This window comes from Rhinatrema bivittatum, chromosome 1 (assembly GCF_901001135.1).
Source record: "Rhinatrema bivittatum chromosome 1, aRhiBiv1.1, whole genome shotgun sequence".
Taxonomy (NCBI): Eukaryota; Metazoa; Chordata; class Amphibia; order Gymnophiona; family Rhinatrematidae; genus Rhinatrema; species Rhinatrema bivittatum.
This window is the reverse complement of record NC_042615.1, coordinates 684,547,093-684,574,878: the sequence shown is the minus strand read 5'-3', so window position 1 is coordinate 684,574,878 and position 27,786 is coordinate 684,547,093. Positions and strand designations below refer to the sequence as shown.

Genomic DNA, 27,786 nt, shown 5'->3' with positions numbered 1-27,786 from the left:
TGCAGGAAGACCTTGTAAGACTGGAAAATTGGGCATCCAAATGGCAGATGAAATTTAATGTGGATAAGTGCAAGGTGATGCATATAGGGAAAAATAACCCATTCTATAATTACACAATGTTGGGTTCCATATTAGGTGCCACAACCCAAGAAAGAGATCTAGGTGTCATAGTGGATAACACATTGAAATCGTCGATGCAGTATGCTGCGGCAGTCAAAAAAGCAAACAGAATGTTGGGAATTATTAGAAAAGGAATGGTGAATAAAACGGAAAATGTCATAATGCCTCTATCACTCCATGGTGAGACCGCACCTTGAATACTGTGTACAATTCTGGTCGCCGCATCTCAAAAAAGATATAATTGCGATGGAGAAGGTACAGAGAAGGGCTACCAAAATGATAAGGGGAATGGAACAACTCCCCTATGAGGAAAGACTAAAGAGGTTAGGGACTTTTCAGCTTGGAGAAGAGACGACTGAGGGGGGATATGATAGAGGTGTTTAAAATCATGAGAGGTCTAGAACGGGTAGATGTGAATCGGTTATTTACTCTTTCGGATAGTAGAAAGACTAGGGGGCACTCCATGAAGTTAGCATGGGGCACATTTAAAACTAATCGGAGAAAGTTCTTTTTTACTCAACGCACAATTAAACTCTGGAATTTGTTGCCAGAGACTGTGGTTAGTGCAGTTAGTATAGCTGTGTTTAAAAAATGATTGGATAAGTTCTTGGAGGAGAAGTCCATTACCTGCTATTAAGTTCACTTAGAGAATAGCCACTGCCATTAGCAATGGTTACATGGAATAGACTTAGTTTTTGGGTACTTGCCAGGTTCTTATGGCCTGGATTGGCCACTGTTGGAAACAGGATGCTGGGCTTGATGGACCCTTGGTCGACCCAGTATGGCATTTTCTTAAAGCTGTTGCTGAAAGTCCAGGGATTGTTGAAAAACGTAAGGAGTCCAAATTCTCATGGTCTCTCCCCGTTTCCTTGAAGAGGCAACTCGAGCTGATATATATTTTTTTGTTAAAAGATTCAACATTTTATTTAGCCAGTGTTCAAAGGAGGGGGATCTGGGGATAGCCAAACAGACAAGATAGTTTGTTTAGCAACTAAGTTGGCTTTGTTTATTCAAGGCCTTTTGATATTGATCAAGAGTGTCTTGTCCCAAGGCAAATAGCCCAAATAGCCATGTCTTGGAATCTTTCAATATCTCTATCCATAGTATAGTAGAACAGTGCTCATGTATCCATGCCCAGAATAGTTCAATTTTTATACATGACCAAAAGCCATGCAAAAAATCACTGGTATCACAAGTGCATTTAAGACATTTGGGAGAACAGCTTATCCTGGTATGGAAGGCTTGGACCTGTGAATAATATAGTTGTCATAAGAATTTATACTGCACCTCCCGCATTAAAATATGAAATACCTTGTGTATGTGCTCAAAACATTATTTAACTTCTTCAGAGGTTAGATGTAGGTCAGGGTACTTAGCCCACCTATGTTTCCATTTTTTGAAGTCTGTGGCTTTCTTGTAAGATGTCAGCAGTTGAGAAAATTTATTACAAGAGAATTTGTCCGCACCTTTCTCCAAAAAAAAGCTCTTCTAGCTGGCTCATCCCCACCAGTGGAAAGCAATTAAGCTTTGCTGATTGAATGTAATGCCATATTTGCAGATACGCATAGAAGTCTGAATAAGGTAAATCATATGTATTTTGTAGATTATGGAAGCTAATTACTATACCTGAATCAGGTGCCATGAGTAACTTAAGTCTTTCCCTGCCCAGACTTTAAAAATCTGGTTTTCTCTTCCTGGGAGAAATTGAGGGTTTCCGCATATACTTATTGGGGGAGAAATTGGTGATCGAAGGCTAAGCAATTTACATAAATACTTCCAAGACCGCCTACAGGAGACCAGGATTGTAAAATGAAGGTATTGAACTGGGGTTTGATATACATCCACTTATATAAGTGAGGATAGTGAGTAGCCTGGTAATCATTGTTCTAAATGTTTAGTAGGTGAGAAATGACAGCCCCCTTTGAAACCACTCTCTTATGTGTCTCAGCATACATACTAAGTTATATGTCTGCAGGTTAGGGCATGCCAGTCCCCCATCTGGGAGGGATTTCCAAAGATTCGTCAAAGTCAATCTTGGTTTTTTCCCTTTCCATAAAAATGTCCTAATTGTTCTGTTTATTTTTAACACTTCTACCTTCTCTAGCCATATGGGAAGTATTTGCAAAAGGTAAAGCCACCTGGGAAGTCCCATCATTTTGACCAAATTAATTCTGCCTATTAGACAGAGTGGCAAGTGGGACCATTGAGTTAAGTGTGCATTGGTGGTTTTTTTTTGTTTTTTTTTAACAAAGGAGTAACATTGAGGTGATACAGTCTATCTATAATCGCTGGGGATTTGCACCCCTAGGTATTTACATTTTCCCTTCAGCTCATCTGAGTGGGAATTGCGGCCCCAGGTGGCATTGAGATTGCCGTAGATTTCCATGGCTTCAGACTTGCCCTGCTGATTTTTAGGCCTGAAAATGCTCCGAATGCTACCTGATGGGTGAGCATTTTTGGGAGTGAGATCCTTGGTTTAGTGAGAAAAATTAAAACATCTGTGAAAGCAGCAATGCGGAAAGATGTGTTTCCCACCTCCAGACCAGAGATATGCCCATCGGATACAATAGTTCGCAATAGTGGGTCAATTGTGAGTATGTAAAATAAGGGCGAAAGTGGGCAAACTTGCCGCACTCCTCTCTGCGGTGTGAACCCTGTGGGCCTATCGCCATTGGCCAGTATGTGAGAGGTAGGATTAGTGTAAAGTAAAGAGATATAATTAACGATGTTGCCTTGGAGTCCATATCTCTAACACAGAGAAGAGATATGGCCAGGACACACGGTCAAAGGCTTTTTTGGAGTCAAAACTGACAGCGAAAGATGGTAGGGTTTGAAGTTTGCAGTATGTTATTGCCGAAATTAACTTTACCATGTGTGTGCTAGCGGATTGTCCCTTAACAAAACCCACTTGTTCCTCTGCTAAAATAGTCGGGAATACAATGCTCATGTCTGTTTGCCAAAACTGTAGCGAGCAGTTTGAGATCACAATTTAATATGGATATGGGTCTATAGGAAGAAGGGTAGTCTGGATCTTTACCTGGTTTGGCCAGTACTGTTATGTATGCCTTGTTGAAATCTCATGGGAAATTACCTCAATCAAGAATGTTCCTGTAAAAGGAGCCTAACGGGGTCACTAATTAATCTTTTAAAATTTTATAATAGTCATATGAGAAACCATCCGGTCCTGGGGACTTCCCTAACTTGCATGATTTAATGGCCTGTAATATCTTGAGAAGAAAAAAATCGGCTTATTTAAGTAGTCAACTTGAGGGGTGGTAAGCTTTGAAATGTTTAATCCATGGAAAGAAGCCTCCTCTTCCGTCTGGCCCCTTCCTTGTCATCTGAATATAATTTCTCGTAAAAAGAACGGAATTCCTCACAGATATCTGTGTACCGCACAACCCATTTATCATATGCTGTTTTTAATTTACCTATGTATGTTTTCCCCTGACGTACCCGGACTGCATTGGCCATACATTTACCTGCTTTGTTTCCATAAATGGGGGGGGGGGGGGGGGGGAGTGTTTCGCATATTGTAAGTGTTTTAAAGCTCTCTGATTCAGATAAGCTTGTAATAAACTAAGAAGTTCCCTGTAGTTCGGGGAAGGATTAGCAATCAGCTCAGTCTTGGCGATTTTCAGCTTAATTTCCAAATCTATAATTTTTGCATTTAAGCGTTTGTTTCGATTTCGTAAATATGATATAAATTCTCCTCTGAGCACAGCTTTGCTGGTTTCCCAAAACAGGCTAGGAGTGGCCATATGTTGTGAGTTGGCTTCTGAACACTGAGCCCATTTAAGTTTCAGGAATTGTTGAAATTTCATGTCCTGTCTCAGATATGAAGAAAATTTCCACCACTTATTTGTGGGGTATTGATCGGTCATAGCAAAATCCATCCATATGAGGGCATGGTCCGAGACCCCAGAGCTACCCACAGTTGCTGAGATGACATGAGGAAAAAGTTTGCGAGCCCAGAATATAATTCATGAAAATGTATTATGTACCTTGGAGAGTGAGTATAGTCTCGCTCTTCAGGATGAAGAGACCTCCAAAAATCTAGTAACTGTAAATTTTCACATAGACACGGAATACCTCGTTTTTGGGAAGACACACTGTCTGGATGCAGGCGCCGAACAGTCTAAGGTTGGATCCAAGACAATTGAAATCTCCGGTTAAGATGAGCCAGCCTTTTAAGAACATGCCATACTGGGTGAGACCAAGGGTCCATAAAGCCCAGCATCCTGTTTCCAACAGTGGCCAATCCAGGCCATAAGAACCTGTATTGTAAGTAGAGTGGCGATATTACTAAAGAACGCGGGATTGAAAACATTTGGACCATATATGTTACACAGCATCAGCTCTTTCCCATTTAACTTCCCTATTATTATAATGTATCTGCCATGCGGATCTGGTATTTCTCTTGTAACCTGAAAGGAGATGGCTTTGTGCACTAGGATTGCCACTCCTGCCTGTGAATAGTAAACAGCTCCTACCCAGTCTCTCGAGTTTCCTGCTCTCTACGTCTGTTGAGTGAGTCTCCTGGGTGCACGCTATAGCTACCTTTGACCTTTTAAGAGTCTGCAAAACTTTTTGTGCGTTTAATTGGACTTCCCAGACCACTGACATTCAGACTAGCTATATGCATATGAGATAGATATTAATTTTAAGATATGAGAGTGTAAAGGTTTAGTACTGTGTGCTCATGGGCCTCCCCAGGCTAAGCCCATGAACCTGGTTATCATATATATTAATTACGGATAGTCTAATTTCGTCTCTTCTGTTTGCAAGGAGTAGGTTTCTCATTTGGATCTTTGGGCTTTCCTGTTGTGTGGCTATTACTAAATATCCTCTCCGCTCCCCCGCCCTCCCCCCTCCCTAGAATACAATAAACCCCTGAAATTCTTTCCTTAATACTCTGGTCCAAGTAAAAATCCTGGTACTACAGGGGGGGTTCGTTAGTTGATGTGAGTCAGCCCCATCCTCCCATCATTTCTCAGTTCTTTTTCATAACTAAACAAAGAGCATGTAACAAACGGAGTATTCTCCGGCATCCATACAATTATTATGTCAGTGAAGATTAACTACAATTTCAACTTTAATTAACCTAAGGCTTTCGAGGTGACTACTAGGCTTAACTTTAAATGTGAACCTGAACAAACAACCTTTTCCATTGTCAGTCAGGCAAGTTCTTCTGCTGGTGACCGCATGTGGTCACCCTTTTTCCAAAAGTCCAGTCTGCGCATTGTGTCGCTCGGAGTCGCTGGTGGAGTAATGGTCCACGTCTCAACTTCCTCACCGCATCCATCTAGTAATGAAGCATTTAGAGTTTATACCGTTATTTTCAGCATGAGTCGAGTGTCTTGGAAAAGGAGTTTCGGCGATTGTAGACCCCAGTGGGGGGGGGGGTGTGTGTGTGTGTGTGTGTGTGTGTGAAGGATTTTACCTTGCAAACCAGTTATATTATTTCAGGACGCCATACTCTGTAAACCATAGCCCTGACAGGCCTGTCAGGGTGTTAGAAAGTCCGTTCGCCCACCACTAATAGCTGCCGGGCCTGTAATCGCTCGCCTGCAATAGTATGTGTGGGCCATGTGCCATGACCAGGTGCACATGTAATCAAATCGTAGAAATAAAATCGGCCTCCCAGGTCTGAACACAAAATGCGATACTGAAGCCAGTGAATCTCAGGGCGCTCCTGCCAGATAAGATTTCGCCTTTCTGCATCCGTGAAATCAAAAAGCCTTGTCTCCCCTGCCATACTCTCAGTTTTGCTGGGTATAGTAGCTGAAACCGAATGTTACATTTATGAAGTTCTGTACAAACAGGACTGAAGAGTTTTCGCCGCTGCACTAAACGTGTTGAGAAACCTTGAAAGAGCCTAACAGTGGCTGTTTGGTAAGTGAGACTGCATAGAATGATACACTTGCATCAGGCATTGCTTGTGTGCCCAATTAAGCACTTTCACGATGATGATGTGAGGCCGATTTTCTCAGTATTCTTTTCCCCCCAGTCTGTGGGCTCTTTCAATAAAAAAAAACAAACAAAAAAACCCTGTCCTTCAGCTCTGTTAAGTTCAGGGCCTCTGGTAACTATTTTTGCAGAAACTTGTCCAAGTTTTTCTCCTCGACGGTTTCCGGTATTCCAATACGTATATTACTACGTCTCGACCTATTTTCTAGGCCGTCGATTTTGTCTTCTTGGTCCGCAGAGAGCTTTTCCAGCACTTCTAGTTTTCTGGTGAGGGTTAAGTTGTCTTCCAGGCCAGATATGAGGCCTTCTGCATTTTCAATACAGGTGTGCAGTTCAACTGTATTTTTTAATTCTTGGTATTTCGACAAAAGTTCAGTGAAACGCACATCGAGCGCATTGACCACTGATTTTTATTGTAAGGTCGACACTCGGTTTGGTGCGTTATGGGGCCGGCAGTGTTTGTGCAGGGCTGGCATCCATCTTGTCTGGATTTTCCTTAATCTTCTCCTTTTCGCGTCGTCCCCCTTTCAAGGGCATATTAGGGCTTATTCTTTGCATAAATATGTCAGACATATGGTCTCTTCACAAGTGCAGAAAAGAAGAGGAATCACGTTGAGATACCAGAGATTTTCCTTAGATATGAGAGGATGGAGCAAGGAGCCGGAGTTAACACGTCCTCTCGGCTTCACCACATCACGTGCCCCCCTGCATAAGTGTTCCAATCGGATGGGAATGAGAGCCTCTAACAGATCCAAGGAGGTCAGAAATTCCTCCAACTGTACCATCATTATTACAGAGAATAAGGTTTCCATTTGTAATGGAGTCACCTTCAAGTGACGCTTGACCCTATTGAAATTCAAGATTGGATGAAAGTAATCCAACTTTTTTGAAAATAAATGGAATGACACCCCATACTTTGAGAAGTGAACAAGAACCACAGCCCTCAGTCTGAGGAACCTCTTAAACATGAATTCCACTGCCTGCTTCTTCTACGGGGAGTGACAAGGGGACACCATGTATGCGTCCCAAGGAATATTGCGAAATTCCAGTGCAAACCCTTTTTGAATCACCTCCAGGACCAACTGGTCTGACATGATCTCAACCCACCTCTAATAAAAGAGAGACGTCTCCCTATTTCCTGTTATTTTTATTTATTTAAGGATTTTTTTTATATACCGCGGCACGTTAAAAAACCACCTCGGTTTACAATGAACAATAATTCAGCAACAAGTTTACAATCAAATTAATTTAGAATGGAACATAACAGATATAAATTAAAACCAGTAAACAATTAAAATCAAATAATACCATGGAGACGTACTTAACAGGTGAAGGATATATAACGATACAATTATATATAATTTGGGGAAAATATAACAGGAGATGTAAATAACTTTGGGAGTCTGAATTTTAGGACAGATCCATGGATCAGAAATAGTCTTTACAACAGTAAAAGTAGTGCAAACATTTAGATCAAAGAATATAGTTGGAGTTATTGTATAGTGTCTGCTTGGAGAAAGAACGATAATTGTATGTGTAACATATATTTAGTAATATCTGAAGGGAAGATGTTCATTAAGTGTAGGCTTGTTTGAACAGCCAGGTTTTAAGGTTCTGTTTAAATTTCCTATGGCAGGGCTCCTGGCGCAGATCTGTGGGCATTTTGCTCCAGATGTTGGTTCCAGCTATCGTGAATGATCGTTCTCTCGTTGAAACATATTTTATATGTTTGAGTGTTGGAATAGAGAGTTTAGCCTGGTGCATTTTTCTTGTTGGTCTGTCTGATGTATGGAATGTAAAATGATTGGAGAACCAATACATATCTTGGTTATAGATTGACTGTTCTGGAAGGTGGGTCAGAAAACCTTCATTGGGGAGCTTGGGAAGGTTCATCACCCAAGCCCACTCCTCTCTTGGGTTGTCAGGGACAAAAGGATGGAGACCTATCAAAAGGCGGCGTGGCATTCGGGGGCGTTCCGGGGCGGGGCCGTGGCCTCCGAACCAGCCCCCCTGCTGGCGTGCACAAGTTACGCCTGTCTCGGGCAGGCGTAACTTTCTTAACAAAAGGTGGGGGGGGGGGGGAGGGATAGGTGGGGGGGCCGGAAAAAAGTTCCCTCCAAGGCCGCTCCGATTTCGGAGCGGCCTCGGAGGGAACGGAGGCAGGCTGCTCTGCTCGGCACATGCAGGTTGCACAATTGTGCACCCCCCCTGCACGTGCTGACCCTGGATTTTATAACATGCGCGCGGCAGTGCACGCATGTTATAAAATCGGGCGTAGATTTGTTCGTGCCGGGTTGCGCGAACAAATCTACGCCCGCACATAACTTTAAAAATCTATCCCTCTGTGCACCAAGTTAAGCACGTAAAAAAATGATTGTGAGCATAAAACGTGTGCCCAAAAACCAAGCACACAAAGCATGCGCAGAGCCGGCACTGCGCACACCGACAGCGTATAGATGGTAGCATTACATGGACAAGAGCATGTGAAAATGTCCGCCGAGGCCTACCACTCAGTGTGCAAGAAAAAAAGCCTAAGTGCGGGGCCTAGCTCACCAGGGGCCACTGAACCCGCCAGGTTGCCCAGTTCCCCGACCTCAACAGGAGCAGAAACGAACGTTGGCACAGCGCGCCGAGAACTGAGGAAGTCCTGAAACCCCTGTCTCTGATTCAGGGAAAACTCTCTTTTTTTTTTAAACCTTACCTGAGCTCAGCGCTTACCGGCTGAGTATAGAGATGGTCTCCGGCTGCAGGGGGAAGAGGGCATCTGCCTGCACCCGCTGCCTTTCAGCTGAGCTAGCAGCTAAGTCCATGCTGGGAAACCCAGCTGCCAGACCCAGGCACACCTCTGATGGACCATGGAAATTGCCTCAGGAATTCTCAACTGGGGGAGGGACCTTTAGGTATCACTGCAGGAGAGCGGGGCTTTCATTTCCTGAATTTAGAATTTCAAATTTCTCCTTTCAAAAAGCTCAAAGCAATCCCCATAGGGTAATGCATGTCCACCATCTGCTGGTGATGGAGAATACTGGCAGGATGGAGTCACTACAGGGTTATGTATACTGTGACCTCAGCTTGCTCCATTCTCCATCTGCTGACAGGGGATCATAAACCCACTGTTCCTGAGTCCATCTGTCTTCACACTGGGAAATATGATTTTAATTTTTTTTAAATAAATAGTTTATCTACAACATTTTTACCATAAGTCTACAAAATATTTATATTTTGAAAACTGGCCCTAAAATAAAGAAATGCCCTCTATTTTTAGTATGCAAAAATGACCTCAAAGCCCAGTACTGTTTAATGCACGAAGAAGTGGTAGTCCTTCAAATATTCCATACAGACCCTATACCTATTAAAGGAATTCTATATACAGCTTTAAATTAATGGCTGTAGGTCAAAATGGGATTAATCATATGATCCAATTAAAAAGAGTATTACTCTTCACAATATGCTCAGTGGGCTCCTTGATGTCAACGAACAGACATTCAAAAACAGAAGTATTAAGTTGTGACTGTCCCTGCACGGATGGGAGGAAAGTTTGACAGAAGATAGGAATCTGCAGACTAGGCTTGACTGCCATCTTAATGGAGCCCTTCAACCCAAATGTTGAGTTTTTATTAAGTATGAAGTACTAAAATAGAATTCTTTATACCCTAACCAAAAATTCAAAAGTATATTTTATCTGAAATTCAGGCTGTAGATCATGCCAAGTGAACAGCCACTCCTTCCTAAAAGCTCAAGCCTGAAAAAATTTGTCAGTCTATAAAGTGCAACCAGCCTCTTATTTTTACTCCTAGAAAAACTCCTTTGGAAATCTCTAAAACAAAAATTTAACCACTTCCCATACTTTAGTTGCCTAGGATGAAATTCTCTTTTAAAAGCCTGAAGAGCTATGAGTTAAGATACTACTCGCTTTTCAAAAAGCATCTGAACTGGCACAATATACTCAGTGACCGTTTTCTAAAAGGTTTTCCTGATGGAGTCTAATGGAATATAAATCTATTTTTGTGTTCACTTTACAGAAATAACGTCAAGGCAAGTTACAAATTTCTTTTGCATTATTTTTAATCAAAGATTTAGTCAAAACATTTTTTAAAATGGTACTCACTGGCTTGTTTAAATGATGTCCAACAGAATCTGCTAAAGTTCCTATGGCATCATAAAGAATGAGCAGATTTTTATGCTGGTATTTACTAAAAGCAAAGACCAGAGTATCAAGTATATAAGCAAGATAGGGAACAAGTTCTGTACAAGCCTCCTCTTCCAGAGTAGCAAAGGCACTAAGGAATAAAACAAAAAAGTTAGTCTCTGTAGCCACATAAATTCTTCAGTCTCCATGATAAACTGTCTGCACTCCACATACTTAAAGATATTACCTATTTAAAATAGCTTCTTAAAACTCAAAGAATCTATTCCAAAGATATAAATCAAGAAATTGGGTATGAGTTAAATGTTTTCCTATTATGTACACAGAAAATCCTTGGATAAAATAAAGACCTCCATTTTTAAATCCAAACATGAAAGTACAAAAAAAAAAATTATGTTCGCTGAAAAAAAAATGTCCCCAATTAAAAAAAAAGATTTCAAATTAGAAGATATGAATAAATTAAAGCATTTACACATCTGTTAAATTATTCACACACTACATATTTTCCAAAGAGCTGGTGAGCATTATACACTAACCCTAGGATAGTTAGAAGCAAGCTTCTAATTAAAACCTGGAAAGCCATCACTGGTTAAGAAAGCAAAAGTTGCTTTACTGTTTCTAAACTATTTAAACTAACAAAAGAAGAAACAAGCATTAACAAAGCTTGTAGCAATATGAGACATTAATGAAAAGAAAACATACATCGAAAAGAACACATACATCGAAAAGAAAACTATTCATAAGAAAAATATTTATCCATGTCTCGTGAAAAACTACAAAATAAGGGGAGGTGAGGATTAATGGAACAGACCCCCCAAAGAAAAAGAAGAAAAGAAGAAGATGGCAGAAAAGACTGCAACTAATTCTAACTTCTGTTGCATAGCAGGCTATATAGCCCGGACACACCTGACAGATGGTTCTCACATGCATGACATACTGGACATGTGACCATCACGGGGCTAAATGTAAACATGTACTCTGCATCCACAGGAATCCCCTCAACCCCCAGCAATGAGTGCAGAGCAGATCTAGGGCATTACCCTGTACAACTCGCCATACAAAATAGATATTCTGGTTCTGACGACATCTCAAAAGCAAAACGAACTCCCATTACTACCCAGGCACAATAGCCTTCCTTATGAAGACAGTAATTTACCACTAATGCATTTTCTATTGAGAAAACACAAATAAGATTGATACAAATGCCTACATGCTAGTAAAATACCTCACCTCTGTCACACACCCAGAACAGACATTCACCAAGTACAGAAAAACCACAAATTATAAATATGGAGACAAACGAATGGAAAACCAAAAAAGCCACTCTACATGCAGTGTGAACCTGGAGAAATGGAAAGAGAAATATGCACCTAACAGACTCTCAGGATTTGCAAAAATGCACAAAAACTAACCCGCACAAAGTTACACCTGTATTATGGAACACACTCAAACAGTAACAACCCTATCTAAGAAATACGACTATTAAACCAGGTCCTAAATACTAATACATTTCCTATTGGGAAAACAGAATAAGCCAAGCTGCTATGGAGCCCCACACAGAAATAATTGTAAAGCTATACTAAAAAGGTTACAAAACAGCTGAACAGAATAATATCCAACAATTAAAAACTCATAAAAATTATTGAAACATGACCAAATATCAATAAAAGATTTCAAAACAGCAGACATCGCATAATACCCAATAATTAAAATGGCAGTCAATCAAGAAAAATAAACTTAAAAAGCCACCTTTACTTACCCTCTCCAGCAACTCTCCTACTCCTTCCAGGCCAATAGCACTCACCAGAAGCAGCAAGGGCTACTGAAGCTCTGCCCTCACAGTCCTTTCCCTTAGTGCCCACAACCAGTCTCGGTCTCTTTCACACCAGTCATCTTCCAGACCAGTCTCTCTCTCTCTCTCAGAAACACATCATCTCCCTGACCAGTCTCTCTCTCAATCACACTCATGGTCTCTTATATACAAGCTCTCAATCACACACAAATGCTCTCACATCCATTCACACCAGCTCTCACCCAGGCACCGATTCACACACACAAGCTCTCACCAAGGCACTCATTCACACCCACAAACTCTCACCCAAAACTTCTTTTTTTGCCGCGGGATGGGCTCCCGTGGCGGCCTTGCTTGGTTGGGATCAGGTTTCCTCTTCGCAGTCACGGGGATGGGCTCCCGTGGCCTTGCTTCGGTCTGGTTTCCTCTTCATCGCCACGGGGATGGGCTCCCGTGGCCTTGCTTCGTCGGGACTCGACACTGCCATTCCTCCCACACCACCCCCGGGCTATGCGATGTTTGCCTCACCGGCCAAAGGCTTCCTCCCTTCTTCCTATTCCCACTGGCATATAGAAGGAAAGAGGCTTCCGACTGGCCTGCACAGGGGCAGGCAGAATGAAGGAGGCTTCCCATTGGGCAGTGGAGGTCGGAAGAAAAGAGGCTTCCAATTGGCCCGCGGGGGCTGGAAAAAGGGGTAAGGAAAATACAACGGGGTAGTGGGACACCGGGAGACGCGACACACTTGCTGGTGTTTGGCGACACACTGGTGTGTCGAGACACACCGGTTGAGAAGCGCTGGTCTAAGAAATTCTTTAACTCAACAGAGTCAAAATAAGAATACCTGTACCATACAATTTAATCATACATTTGGAAGGATTTCGAAGAGAAAAATGACCTCCTCGACTAAGGACCCTTTCTCTCTGTGGAGAAAAGCCTATTTTGTGTCTGCTTATAGACATCTGAAAAAATCTGGATTTTGTAATCCATTAGAAAAATCTCATTATTAAAATGTTTTAATCAGATGATGAAAGACACCAGCAGAGTATTCCTCTCAATCATATCGTCCAACTGTTGAAGAAAATCCATTAAACAAAAAGAAGACAACAATCGAAAAGGATTAATCTATTTTCCCTTAACAGAGATATAAAACAACTTGGTAAAGGTAGACATATATATGTGTGTCAGAAAGACCCATAACATTTTTCAGATACTTTCAGATAAAAATTAAATAAAAAAAAAAAAAAGATTACGTAGCCTCCATCTATTATCAAAGTTCTAATTGCCAATGAACAAAGGACATCTCTTTAACCAAAGTTGCCTTGAACTCATGTAGTAGAAAAAGGATTCCAAATTCTTAATCCTTGCATTTTAACCGGTAGTCTCAGATTTTAAGACAGAAACCTGACTTCATTGAATCCAGTGAGGAAGAGGAATCATTTTATTACTCACAGTTTTTTCAAATAAGAGCATGCCATATATCTTTCACTCACACACTCAGATCTCACACATATGCTTACTCATTCACTCACTCTTCCCCCCCCCTCCCCGAACTAGCGGTAGCAGCAGCCACCTCCCAACACTAAAAGCAGCAGCAACCTCCTTCATTTTCAGCCCTCGCAGAGAAAGGAGTTCAATTGGCTGCGGGGGTTGACGTTGTTCCTCATTTTACTCAGAGCTGCGCTGCTCATCCTTCAGGCCGTACCTCTCCTTTTCTTTGGGCCGATGCTGCCCGCAGTAGCATGATCTCTTCTTCCCGCGCACACACCTGCTGCTCACCACTTCCTCTTCCGGGGCATGGGAAGAAGAGAGCATGCCAGTGCCGCTGACTCCAGCTCTCCTGCCGAGTTCCGCCCGGGCTATCAGCATTTTAAGCCCAGGTGGATGTTCTATTTCGCTTGGGTAGAGGGAGCAGCTGGGTCAGCCGGAGACCGGGAAGTGTGGCGACACACCTGCTTGTTCTTGGCGACACACCGGTTGAGAACCGCTGATCTATACTATAATGGATTTGGTTGGTGAAGGCTATTTCTGCCTTTATTAAATGGTGATCAGACCACTGCAATATCGTGTGCGAAGTATTGATTGGGAAATTGATATTAGCAAATCTTAGGTCTACAGTTTGACCCACTTTATGAGGGATTTGAGACAAATTGTGACCATCCCATGGAGGTTAAAGTCTCCTACAATTAATGTAGATTCTGGTGACTGAAACACCTTAGCAAATAATTTGATCAGTGGTGAGCAATCTTTTTGTAGTATGCCTGTGGAGACAATAGACTAGTCCTATGTTTATTTGAGGAGATTTTAAAATTGCAACCTCATAGGGTGAGTTAATCTCTATCTTATAAGGTACTAGCTTGAGTTCTTATTTACTAATTATTAATTATCCTCCACCTTTTCATTTGGGTCTTGGAAAGTGAAATATATCATAGTTAAGAACATAAGAAATTGCCATGCTGGGTTAGACCAAGGGTCCATCAAGCCCAGCATCCTGTTACCAACGGAAGCCAAACCTGGCCACAAGAACCTGGCAAGTACCCAAACACCAAGATCATCCCATGCTACTGATGCAATTAATAGCAGTGACTATTACTTAACTTGATTAATAGCAGTTAATGGACTTCTCCTCCAAGAACTTATCCAAACCCAGCTACACTAACTGCACTAACCACATCCACTGGCAACAAATTCCAGAGTTTAATTGTGCATTGAGTGAAAAATAATTTTCTCCGATTAGTCTTAAATATACTACTTGCTAACTTCATGGAATGCCCCCTGGTCCTTCTATTATCCAAAAGTGCAAATAACCGATTCACATCTACTCGTTCAAGACCTCTCATGATCTTAAAGACCTTTATCATATCCCCCCTCAGCTGTCTCTTCTCCCAGCTGAACAGCCCTAATCTCTTCAGCCTTTCCTCATATGGGAGCTGTTCCATTCTCTTTATCATTTTGGTTGAAGTAGGCAAGTAAAAACTGCTTTTCTGTGCACCCTCCGACTTAATATCATGGCGATATTAAGTCGGAGGTCCCAAAAGTTAAAAATAATTTTAAAAAAATTTAAAAATCGGCCTGCGGCTTGAAAACCGGACGCTCAATTTTGCCGGCGTCCGGTTTCCGAACCCGTGGCTGTCAGCAGGTTTGAGAACAGACGCCGGCAAAATTGAGCGTCAGCTGTCAAACTCGCTGACAGGTGCCGCTGCTGTCAAAAAAAGAGGCGCTAGGGACGTGCTAGTGTCCCTAGCGCCTCTTTTTACCATGGGCCCTAATTTGAATAATTTTTTTTTCTGAATTGCGCACAGAGGAGAGTGGGCACTCGCCCGCTCTCCCGCGATTTTTACTGTATCGGCCTGATTGCTTTTTTGACTGCTGCAGCACACTGAGCCGACGATTTCAAAGTATTATACACTATGATGCCTAGATCTTTTTCCTGGGCGGTAGTTCCTAATATGGAACCTAACATTGTGTAACTACAGCAAGGGTTATTTTTCCCTATATGCAACACCTTGCACGTGTCCATATTAAATTTCAAGGTCCTCCTGTAACGTATCACAATCTGCTTGTGATTTAACTACTCTGAATAATTTTGTATCATCCACAAATTTGATAACCTCGCTCGTTGTATTCCTTTCCAGATCATTTATAAATATATTGAAAAGTACGGGTCCCAATACAGATCCCTGAGGCACTCCACTGTTTACCCTTTTCCACTGAGAAAATTGACCATTTAATCCTGCTCTCTGTTTCCTGTCTTTTAACCGGTTTGTAATCCACGAAAGGACATAGTCTCCTATCACATGACTTTTTAGTTTTCTTAGAAGCCTCTCATGAGGGACTTTGTCAAACACCTTCTTAAAATCCAAATACACTACATCACCTTTATCCACATGTTTATTAACCCCTTCAAAAAAATGAAGGGGATTTGTTAGGCAAGACTTCCCTTGGGTAAATCCATGTTGACTGTGTGCCATCAAACCATATCTTTCTATATGCTCTATGATTTTGATCTTTAGAATAGTTTCCACTATTTTTTCTGGCACAAGTCAGGCTCATTGGTCTACAGTTTCCCGGATTGCTCCTGGAGCCCTTTTAAATATTGGGGTTAACACTGGCCACTATCCAGGTACAATGGATGATTTTAATGATAGTTTACAAATTTTAACTAATAGATCAGAAATATTTTTTAGTTCCTTCAGTACCCTAGGATGCATATCATCTGGTCCCGATGATTTGCTACTCTTTAGTTTGTCAATCTGGCCTACTACATCTTCCAGGTTCACAGGGATTTGGTTCAGTTGGTCTGACTTAATCACCCTTGAAAACCATTTCCGGAACTGGTATCTCCCCAACATCCTCATTAGTAAACACGGAATCAAAGAATTCATTTAGTCTTTCTGCAATGGCCTTACCTTCCCTAAGAGCATTTGAAATTCGATTTGTCATTATCTTTGTCATTCAGCTGGGTTTCAGATATGCAAAAAAAATAGGGGGATTTAAATCCTCTAGCAGATTGTTGAAGTATGTAAAGGGATTTTAATAGTTATGTTCATGGCATTTTGTCTTTTGTACCTTCCCCCAAGAGATTTTGTAGCTTTAGGTGATTTGTAGCTTATAGCAGTTAGTACAAATGCCTACATATCGCTATGGACATATTTTGGATTTGATTGTTGCACCAGATTTGTATTGCAAGGATTATTTGTTTTTAAGTAATAGATGTCTGGGCATATCATCATCTACTAAAATTTATATTCATTAATCAATCATGTGCTAAGTGTTTTACTAAGCAGATTTGAGCACAACCAGATGCTGATTTATTAACAACCCAATGCGACAAGGTCAAAGATGACAAATTTGAGTTCCTCACATGAGGCAGTTAAATTGGTGGAATACCTTCCAAAAATTTTTTGATGAGATTGTGCCTCAAAGGTTAAGAAAAACATGCTCATATTGCTCTTTGGTATTCCAAGGAATCAGTCTTGCAGAAAAGAAGCTTGCAAAAGAGAAAATGGTGCAGAACTATATCTGTGCAAGACTGATAATGTTGACATCTTGGCAGCCTATAGAGGCACATTAGAAATGGCAAAAAAAGGGTTTTCTAATATTAGAAATTTCTCTAAACAGGCCTTTATCATTGCTTTCACTGGAATGCAACAGAAACTCCAAAAAATGCTTTGTTTAGAAGAGCAGAGCATAGTTCTATCCTAATATCAGGTAAAGTTGCTAAGATGAGGAATCTGCTTCCTAGTAGATGTTAATGTTTGGTGACTCTTGCTACTGGGAACAGTTGGAATACATTTATATTACTACAACTGGGCTGAGAGAGACCATAGCTCAAAGAATTACTCCCAAACCTCTAAATCCATGCCTTTTTTTTTTTTTTTTTACTGAATAATAAACTATCAGTATTTGAAAATTGTATAGCATCTATGCTAAAGTTATCCTTATCTAAGGTATAGTATTGCAGTGTTTCAAACATGCTATATAGTTAGACCAACTCAGAAAGATTTAGGTGGGTACTATTGTCCTATATCTAATCTCTGTACAAAGAGTAAAATCCTTAAATGAATTTGTGACAAAACATACTAGTCTCGATAAGGAGCCGTACAACTCCTGAAAAAACTGTCACAGAAACTGGATATTTATTGACCTGTTGAGAAGCAGAAATCAGGAATCCTTGTGCAATTTAGACAGTTTCTGCTTTTGATACAATTTCTCATATGAAGTTGTTAGGATTATGTCACTTAGGAATTAGTGGTGTAGTATGGGCATGGTTTCACTCACTCATTCTTAAACGCTAGGAACATAGGTTTTGCCAACCTGGAGATTTGTCGGATTGGTTTACAGTTGAGGGAGGAGTGCCTCAGGTCTCTATATTGTCAGCAGCACTTTTCAATCTTTTAAGTCCTTTAGGTAAGGTTTTATCAGAATTAGGGTTGATCTATAAATGTTACGCAGATGACATGCAATTTTAAATCTCTAGTAATGTACCTGGTAAAGTTCCTTTGGAGCATTTTAAATACTGTATGAAGGTTCTTCAACATTGGATGCAACAAAATAAGTTTTTAAATTGTGAGAACATAATACTTCACTGGTTTGGTAAGAAGTCTAATAGTCCATTGACTGGTATCTGGTTAGGGATTATATATTACAATTTAAAACCAAAGCTTGTAATTTGGGTGAAAGATTCTTCTTTGACCTTAAAAAGGCCAGTAGAACGACAGTAAGATGGCAGCAGCTTTTCCAAGAACGGGGTCTGAGTGAGTAGTGGCAATGGTCTCTGAGGAAATTCTCTCTCTAAAAGTGTTTCCATAGCGTTGGAGGACAGATTATCCTAGATGCAATCGACAATTGATGAAGTTAAAGAGGATTTGGAATCCTAGGCACAACAGCTGATGGAAGTGAAACAGTCAGTGCGTGAACATCACGCTGTTCAAGTGGATGTACAGATTTCAGCCTTAAAAAAAGAAACCGCAGCATTAATTGAAGGAATAGAAGACCAAGAAAATAAAAATTGCCGCAATAACCTTCAAGTGATTGGCCTTCCAAAGGCCCTCAAGGATAGAGATCTTCCTTCCTTTTATGAGAAATGGTTTTCGGAGGCTTTGGGCCTTGATATCCTAGTAAGTTCTATAATATGTGAGCATTCGCACCAGATTATCCTTTCTGATGGGGCCTATCAACCACAACCAGTGATTGCTCGTTTTCTTAATTGGACAAATAAAATGAAAATTCTAGAGGCATATCAAGCAAAAGGATATCAGGAATATGAGGGTGCATGATTACTATTTCACAACTACTCGGCACTCATAGCAACGCAATGCAAAGAGCTGTCAGTGGCCTGCTCCGAATTGCAGGAATGCGGGATCAAATTTGCAGAATTGTTCCCTGCTAAGTTGAGGATCCAACATGAAGGTAAAACACACTTTTTAAAAAATGAGCAGCAGATAAAAGGTCTGCAAAAATAGAGCGTATGATGCCAGAAGCAGGAACTGCATATTGTTTAATTAATTATTCAAGTTATTTTATGGTCATTTTAACTCTTAACAAGTGAAGAATGATATTCTCTGCAAGTTATGAACTTTCATAACTGAAAATACAGGTGGATATACAGCCCTTAATGGCCATGACAGTATTTGAACACCTATGTAAAGATGTGAACATTGTTTAACCTCTGCGATGGGGATAATCGCTGTCAGCTCAGAGGACTGCCCAGTCTCGAGATGGCGATTGGAACTGCCATATAGCCTAGGACAAGTTCTCAAATGGTCGACTCGAGACTGTGTCACTGGCCGAAGCCATGGCAAGGGACAAAGACGAAATAACCCGCAGGACATTTTGAGTTATCCATCCATTTTAACTGGGCTATACTGTTGGGTAAATATATAAAATAATGCATGCTATCGAGCTTCTGGTATGTTTCCCTGACTACACTAAGTTAGATACTACCTTACATGGACGAGTAGAGGAAATGTTTCTATCAATTTCTGATTGAGAAGAGAGCTGGATATGTTATTATAATTAGGAGTCAGAATGAATTGGAGCCTGAGGCGATCTTTCATATTTGAGAGATACATTATAGATCTTATATTGTTTACTAAATGCCCCATTAATGAAGAATGGTAATAGGGATGCCAATGTGAACAGGAAGCTCTACTGTGTTTTATTTCAATATAATGTAACTATTTGAGGTGCTTTTGTTCTAGTACCATGACTTATAGGTGGGGGGGGGGAGGGGTTCACACAGGCCAATCTTCTGGTTAAAAGGTGTGGGAGGGAAACTGACTGGAAGACGGTAGTCCCTTGGAGAGAGAAAGAAGGGTTTTCTTCCTGTATTTGTGGTATAGATATTTGTGTGGGTGGATGTATGGAAACATGAGATGGGGAGAGATGAGGGGGAGGAGGGGACAGGGGAGCTGGGTTCTATGGAATGGGGATTGTAGATTTTATGGAACTACATAGTACAGATGGCAATGGGGAACTTGGCTCATGGAAGGGGCAATGATTAATCATCACAGGATGTTCTTGTTTCACATATCCCTGCACCTAAACTGGGTGGTGCGGTATGTTTACTCCTGGGCTTGTTGGTCAGATCGTTGGGCTGGCAGTGAGGTAAATGATTAAATTTTTTTTTTGTTTTTATAAAGGGAGATTTTAAAGTGGCTACCTTGAATGTCGATGATATTCATTCCCCTGTTAAAAGAACTAAGCTATTTGAGAGGGGGGAGGATCCAAGATGGCAGATCTGACGGGATGCAGTTGAAATAGCTCCGTGCGACCTTTTCCCTTGAATGCCGCATTTGGTGAGGAAGCATCGCGCCAAAGAACGCAACTTGAGATCTTCGCCTTTTCTCTCACAAGTATTTGGTCTGATGGATGCTCATCTGCTCCGGGAGGCCTCGATGCTGAGAGGAAGTTCGTAGCGGGGCAGTCGAGAGGAAGCAGAACTCACTGCCCTGCAGGAACTACAAACATCTCTGTCCCTTGCAGATCGTAGGGCCCTAGAGAATCTGGCTGAGGCAAGATATGAGGAACAACTTCGCGGCATGGAGCAGGGTGGCAGGTTGGAAAATGCTGCCCTGGGTTTGGAACCTGTGAGCAGTGCTGGAACTGTAGTGAAGATTTCTGAGACCTCAGTGAGACCCGAAGAGGCTGCAGACTATGGGGAAACTCGCCAGTTGGAGAGTGGAACAGTTCCAATTTAATCTCAGAAGTTTCATTTGGTAAGACCGGACTGTATTACATTAGACTATTAGGGATGCGATTCAGTCCTTAAATGAGAATTTATTTCTTCATATCAATCCCTTAGTTAATTCTCTTCATAAAATGGAACAGCATATGGAATTGGTAGGAAAGATAGCGGATGAGAACAGAGTTTCTTGTTCCTTTTTGAAGAAGGAAGTAGTTAGTCTTTCTGGGCTTCATCAGAATATTAAAGAAAATCAATCACTATCTTATAAAATGGAACAGTTAGAGAACCAAATACGTGGGAGAAATCTTCGTATTTTAAATTTTCCTAAAGATTCATTGGTTCTCCCTAAAGATATGTGGAGGAAATACATGATTCAGATTTTGAAAATCCTAGAGCAAGCCCTACCTATTACTTCTAGGGCTTATTATATCCCTCCATTTAAGAAGGAATCTTTGAATCAAAATGGTATGCAAACTCTTACTCTGGTTTCTCCAGCTTTGGATATAACAAAAGTGTTAGAAACAACTCAAAGACCTTGTGACACCCTCTATATTGATTGTTTCATTTCTTCTGGAGTCAGACAAGGAATGGATAATGAAGTTATTTTTTCGTCATCGGCTAGAGACGTTTTTGGGTCTCAAGATTAGCATTTACCCTGATTTGTCTAGACCCATACAGTTAAAAAGAAGGCAGTTCCTTTTATTAAGGCCTAAGGCTCTTGATATAGGAGCTTTCTTTATATTAAAATTCCCATGCAAATGTGTAATTACATTTCAGAATACTTTTCTTTTTGCCTACACAACTTTCTGATTTTTTGCTAGATAACATTCCTTCTGCATCTACTCCCACTTCTGCAACCAATGAGTAAATGTATTATACCTGTAGCTTTCTACAATACATTAGTACAGCCTCCTGTTTAGTCAGATCTTATTTCATGTTATATTAAGGTATATTATTGGGGTAGTGTTTGGAACTCCCCCTTTTTTGTGGACTTGATAGTGCAGAGAAGTTCATGTTTAAGATATTGGTTTTGTTTTTCCTATTTTCTTTTTTTTCTTCTCTGTATTTGCAAATTCAAATTGTAATCTCTTGAATGTATATTGGAAAATGCATAAATAAAAAATTTAAAAAAAAGAACTAAGCTATTTACAATGTTGAAGAGGGAAAAATTAAACTGTTTACAGGAGACATTTGTCTGATGAGGAACATCTAGAGTTTAAAAAAAAAAAAGACTGGGTGGGCTTTTGTGGTTTTGCATCTTATTCGCAGAGTGGAAACTTATTCAAAAAAATCTCCCCTTTGAGGTAGAAGACAAAAACACAAGAATAGAGAAGGTCACTATTTTTTTGATTGGTAAATTGTATGGGATGAAATATAGGCAACATTTATGCTCCAAACACATATGATCAAACCTTTTCTACCATCATAATGATTTTACTCTGCTACACTGATTATCTAGTGATACTAGGTGGTGATTTCAATTTGGTGAGGAAGACTAAACTGGCTAGAAAAACTTAATCTCAGGAAAAAAAAAAAGGGATTAATTTGCTGATCCAGGAACTGGGACTTTTAGACATCTGGAGAGTACTACATTCTGGAGAAATTTTATGTTTTTCTCTAAGCCTTACCAGTTACTCTAGAATAGATTACATTATTATATCTTAACCCTTGTTTAATGCAGTTCTCCAAGCAAATATAAGAACCATTGCCTTGTCTGATCATGCTGCAGTTTCTCTAACTTTAAAATCAGAAGTGGGAGGTGAGGGGAATTTTGGCATACGAGTCCAGGTTAATATAAAGATGCTTAATTTTGTCACTATCTGAAGCAGAAATGGGCAGAGTATCGCCAGTGTAATTAAACTCCTGTTTCCATTACAATTTTCTGGAAAGTTGTGCTGAGGGGGGAAATCATGCCTACGTGGTAAAGAAAATGAAACAGATGCAGAGATTTTGAAACTTTCAAAAAAATTACAGAACCAGAAAAGATTGCACATTTACTCTTTAGCAGAGCATAAAGCAGCTTTGCATAGTACTAAGGCTACCCTGAATCATTTGATCCATCTCAAGGCAATTTGCTCCCTTAATTATTTTCAACTTCAATTTTATAAATATGGTAATAAAAGCAGGGGAAACTCTTGACATAGTTGGTCAAGGGAGTAAGACTGAAAATATATTATTGGCATTCGTGATCAGAGTGGAACTCCCCTGACTGATACTGAGAGGATTTTGGAAATATTTCGGTCCTATTATCAAGAATTATATACCATGGGACCCTATGAAACAAACATATGATAGGAATATATAGACCCTCAAAAAACCTATTTTGCAGAAGGACTTCTTAGGGGGTCTTAATACCACTATTTTGGAGGCAGAGGTTTTCCGGGCAACTGGGGAAAGCAGTGGGAGCTGATAACTTAGGGCCAGAGTTTTATAAAATTTATAATTCCATTTATTGGGAGTAAAACTGAAGATGTTTAGTCATACCCTTCAACTTTTTTTTTTTTATATCTCACATGAATCAACCGATTAGCATTGTCTTGCCAAAGAAAGGTCATGATTTGGGGAATCTCTCATCTTATTGTCCAATCTTGCTGACTAATGCTGACATCAAATTGTTGGCTTCTATTTTAGCAGCTAGATTGGGGAAGATATATTGGTGGGGCCGGATCTAAAAGGTTTTGTGCCAGGAAGATATGGTGGTGTTAATGAGTGCAAACGTTTGGTGGTTATGGGTGCACAGGAGAGGACAATGATTGATAGCTTGGTCCTGAGGCTAGATACTGAAAAAATGTCTGATAAGGTGAATTCGGCATATATGTTTTAGGTGATGGATAAATTTGGAATTAGAGGTCCATTTGGAGAATGGATTGGATATATAATTCCTCAAGCCCACATTATGGTAAATTTTGAAATTTTGAATTGCAGGGGGGTATGCAGCAGAGGTGTCCACTGTTGCAGCGCTTATTGTGCTTGAGCCTCTGGCAATAAAGCTGAGACAAAGCATGGAGATAGGGGGCATACCATATGGCAGACAAGAGGTGAAAATATTCCTTTTCGCAGATATCCTTTTTTTTGCAAATGTAAACAGGCCATCCTGCATGTGGTGGGGTTATTTTCTGATTTTAAATCATTTGCAGGATTGACAAATCAGAGGCTTCCTGGCAGGAATCCTTTCCTTTCTGTTGGGCACTAAAGATTAAATATTTAGGAGTTTGGATGCCTAAGACTAGACTTGCTATATGAGGCTAATTTTAGAGATCCCTTGTCTGGCTTTGTCCAACAGTTGCAAATTTGAAGAGAATTGCTAGTTTCATTAATTTATTTATTTATTTGTTTTTGGTTTTTATATACCGGTCTTCTTGCATTATATGCAAATCAAATCGGTTTACATTGAACATTTAAACTTGCTTGAAAAAGCATTACATGTAACAAAGAACATCAAAACATGAAAAACCTGTTGGAACAAAAAAATAAAACACAGAGTATGAGTTGTTCATCTTTAACAGGAAACGGGGAGAAGAGCACTCTACATAATGGTCTTATTATCCAAACTGGTGTACAGGCTGCAAATGCGTCCCTGTTGGCCAAATCCCACTGATCTGGCATCTCAAGTCTGCTTTCATTTAATTTCTAAGGAAAGGGTGCCAGCCTAAAATAAGTTACAATAAGCTGGAATGGAGTAAGGTACAAGGGGGTATAGATGCACCTAATTTTCAATTATATTATTTTGCATAACAAATGTGTTACATTGGGGAGTTTATTAGTAGGGATTTTAAATATGACTCATTTCGCTTGATTGATAAGTTGAGAGAACCATTGTCACCTTTGGGATTACTTCATCTGAAGCCAAAATATCATAAATATAAATGACAGTATCTTATGGAAGCCCTTGCTGGCTGCTTGGTGATTTATAAATAGAATATTGGTTTAATCGACAAGTGTCTCCTTTTTTTGCCCCTATCTAGGACAACATTTTTTTTTTTTTTTTGCCAGAGATCAAGCATTCAATATTTTGGTTTTGGGGTAAGTAGGGACTTAATATCAGACAGTTAATGGATGAAAAGTCAGGGAATATTCTGAGCTTTCAGCAATGACAGAAGGTATTAGAACTCCCTCACTGACTTTTTTGGGTACTTATAAGTCCACCATTATATTTTGGCTTTAGGACTTAATGGGGAACAAATTAAAAAGGAACAAAAAATTGTTGATAAGATGGAGCTGATAAGGAGTAGAAACTAGATTTCTTGATGGTATGCCTTTTGTAAAAATATTGGTTGTGAGGAGCTGTGTGGGCTGATGAATTATTGGCAAAGGGAAACTGCCAGCTCACTTACGCATAATCAGCTTAAAGCTTTATTTCAAGCTCTGCATGGCCTCCCTGTAGCGATAACTCTCAAAGAAATGCCATATAAAATATTATATCACTGTCAAGCGAATAGGGTGGTGGAAACAGATGACTGTCAAATGTAATATGGAGAAGGGTACGTTTGTGCATATTTTTCTCACTTGTCACAAGAGCTATAACTTTTAGGAGGGAGGCAATAGTATCTCTGGCTAAATGCATTGAGGCAAATTTGCCATTCCAAGTGGAAATTCTTCTTTCGGAAGATGTGCAACCCTTAATAGATTTGCACCCAGATTTGTCCAGAGGGTACAGATTATTTTTGGAAATAGTATTAACTAATGGTGCATAAAATTATCCTTAAAGAATAAACACAGCCCTATGTCTTCTAAAGTGTGGCGGGATTATATGGTTATTCTCATGCAGATGGAAAGTTATGACATCCGTATTTTAGGCCGTAAAATTAATGAAGACTATGTAAAAGCATGGCATTTTTTGATCTGTCTACAAATGATCAAACTACAATACAAAGGGGCGGATTTTAAGAGCCCTGCTCGCCTAAATCCGCCTAAATCCGGGCGGATTTAGGCGAGCAGGGCCCTGTGCGCCTATTTTACATAGGGCTACCGGCATGCGCAGAGCCCCGGGACTCGCGTAAGTCCCAGGGGCGGGCCCGATCCGCGCAGCGTTTTCGGGGCGGGCCCGGGGGCGTGGCCGCGCCCTCCAGACCCGCCCCCAGGTTGCGTCCTGGCGCGCTAGCGGCCCGCTGGCGCGCAGGGATTTACGTCTCCCTCCGGGAGGCGTAAATCCCCCGACAAAGGTAAGGGGGGGGTTTAGACAGGACCGGGGCGGGTGGGTTAGGTAGAGGAAGGGAGGGGAAGGCGTTAGAGAATTCCCTCCGAGGCCGCTCCGATTTCGGAGCGGCCTCGGAGGTAGGCTGCGTGGCTCGGCGCGCGCCGGCTATACAGAATCGGTAGCCTTGCGAGCACCGATCCAGGATTTTAGCGGCTACGTGCGTATCTACTAAAATCCAGCGTACTTTTGTTTGCGCCTGATGCGCCAACAAAAGTACGCCAAATCGCGCTTTCTGAAAATCTACCCCATAGTGTAGGATATTACCCATTATGGGAACAAACAGCCCTGTGGTGACTCTTCGCTATTCAATGAGGTGGGAAGTAAGGAATATTGCTTGATGTGTGAGAATGTGTATGAATGTGGTCGAATGGGGAAAGATGGGATTGGGACTGTTGGTAGGGAGAGGAGCTCTCTTGGGGTATATATTTTGGAAATGATGCAGTGGAAGAGTTTAAGAACATAAGAACATGCCATACTGGGTCAGACCAAGGGTCCATGAAGCCCAGCATCCTGTTTCCAACAGTGGCCAATCCAGGCCATAAGAACCTAGCAAGTACCCAAAAACTAAGTCTATTCCATGTTACCGTTGCTAGTAATAGCAGTGGTTATTATCTAAGTCAACTTAATAGCAGGTAATTGACTTCTCCTCCATGAACTTCTCCAATCCTTTTTTAAACACAGCTATACTAACTGCACTAACCACATCCTCTGGCAACAAATTCCAGAGCTTTATTGTGCATTGAGTAAAAAAGAACTTTCTACGATTAGTTTTACATGTGCCACATGCTAACTACATGGAGTGCCCCCTAGTCTTTCTATTATCCGAAAGAGTAAATAACTGATTCACATCTACCTGTTCTAGACCTCTCATGATTTTAAACACCTCTATCATATCCCACTTCAGCCGTCTCTTCTCCAAGCTGAAAGTCCTAACCTCTTTAGTCTCTCTCATAAGGGAGCTGTTCCATTCCCCTTATTTTGGTAGCCCTTCTCTGTACCTTCTCCATTGCAATTATATCTTTTTTGAGATGCGGCGACCAGAATTGTACACAGTATTCAAGGTGTGGTCTCACCATGGAGCAATATAGAGGCATTATGACATTTTCCGTTTTATTCACCATTCCCTTTCTAATAATTCCCAACATTCTGTTTGCTTTTTTGACTGCCGCAGCACACTGAACCGACGATTTCAGTGTGTTATCCACTATGACGCCTAGATCTCTTTCTTGGGTTGTAGCATCTAATATGGAACCTAACATTGTGTAACTATAGCATGGGTTATTTTTCCCTATATGCATCACCTTGCACTTATCCACATTATATTTCATCTGCCATTTTGATGCCCAATTTTCTAGTCTCACAAGGTCTTCCTGCAATTTATCACAATCTGCTTGTGATTTAACTACTCTGAACAATTTTGTATCATCTGCAAATTTGATTATCTCACTCATTTAATATGATTTGTTACTGTTTGATTTTCTTTGTAATGTTACTGATGTTTTGCTCTGTATTTTCATACTCCCTTTTTTGATATATGTTTCCCACCATTATCACAAAAAGTTTGAAAAAAGCCCCTGATAAATTCCTGGCAAAAATAAAGGGAAAAAAAACCCTGAAAATGAAGGTCCCTATGCATGTTGATTGTTACTCGCGAGAACTGTGAATCAGTGGGCTACACTTTTTTTTAAAATAAATTTGGATTACTGCAATGCTATTTAGATTTACCAATTAGTCTGCTTAAGGTGTTGCAATTTGTCCAGAATGCAGCCATTTGGATTACTTTCCTTGATAATCCAAAAGTAATTTTGAGAGTAAGGAAACTTCACTGGATGCCCATAGCACAATGTATTGAATTTAAATAGTGTACCATTTAT

The 27,786-nt window shown here is 40.6% G+C and overlaps 1 protein-coding gene across 1 annotated transcript in view; it reads right to left on the bottom strand.

Moving 5' to 3' along the window:
• Positions 1-27,786, bottom strand: part of TNPO1 (transportin 1) — a 685,264-nt gene that overhangs the window by 324,696 nt on the left and 332,782 nt on the right. The window contains 1 exon segment of the mRNA XM_029574697.1: positions 10,199-10,370. Within this exon segment, the coding sequence (XP_029430557.1) occupies positions 10,199-10,370 (172 nt within the window).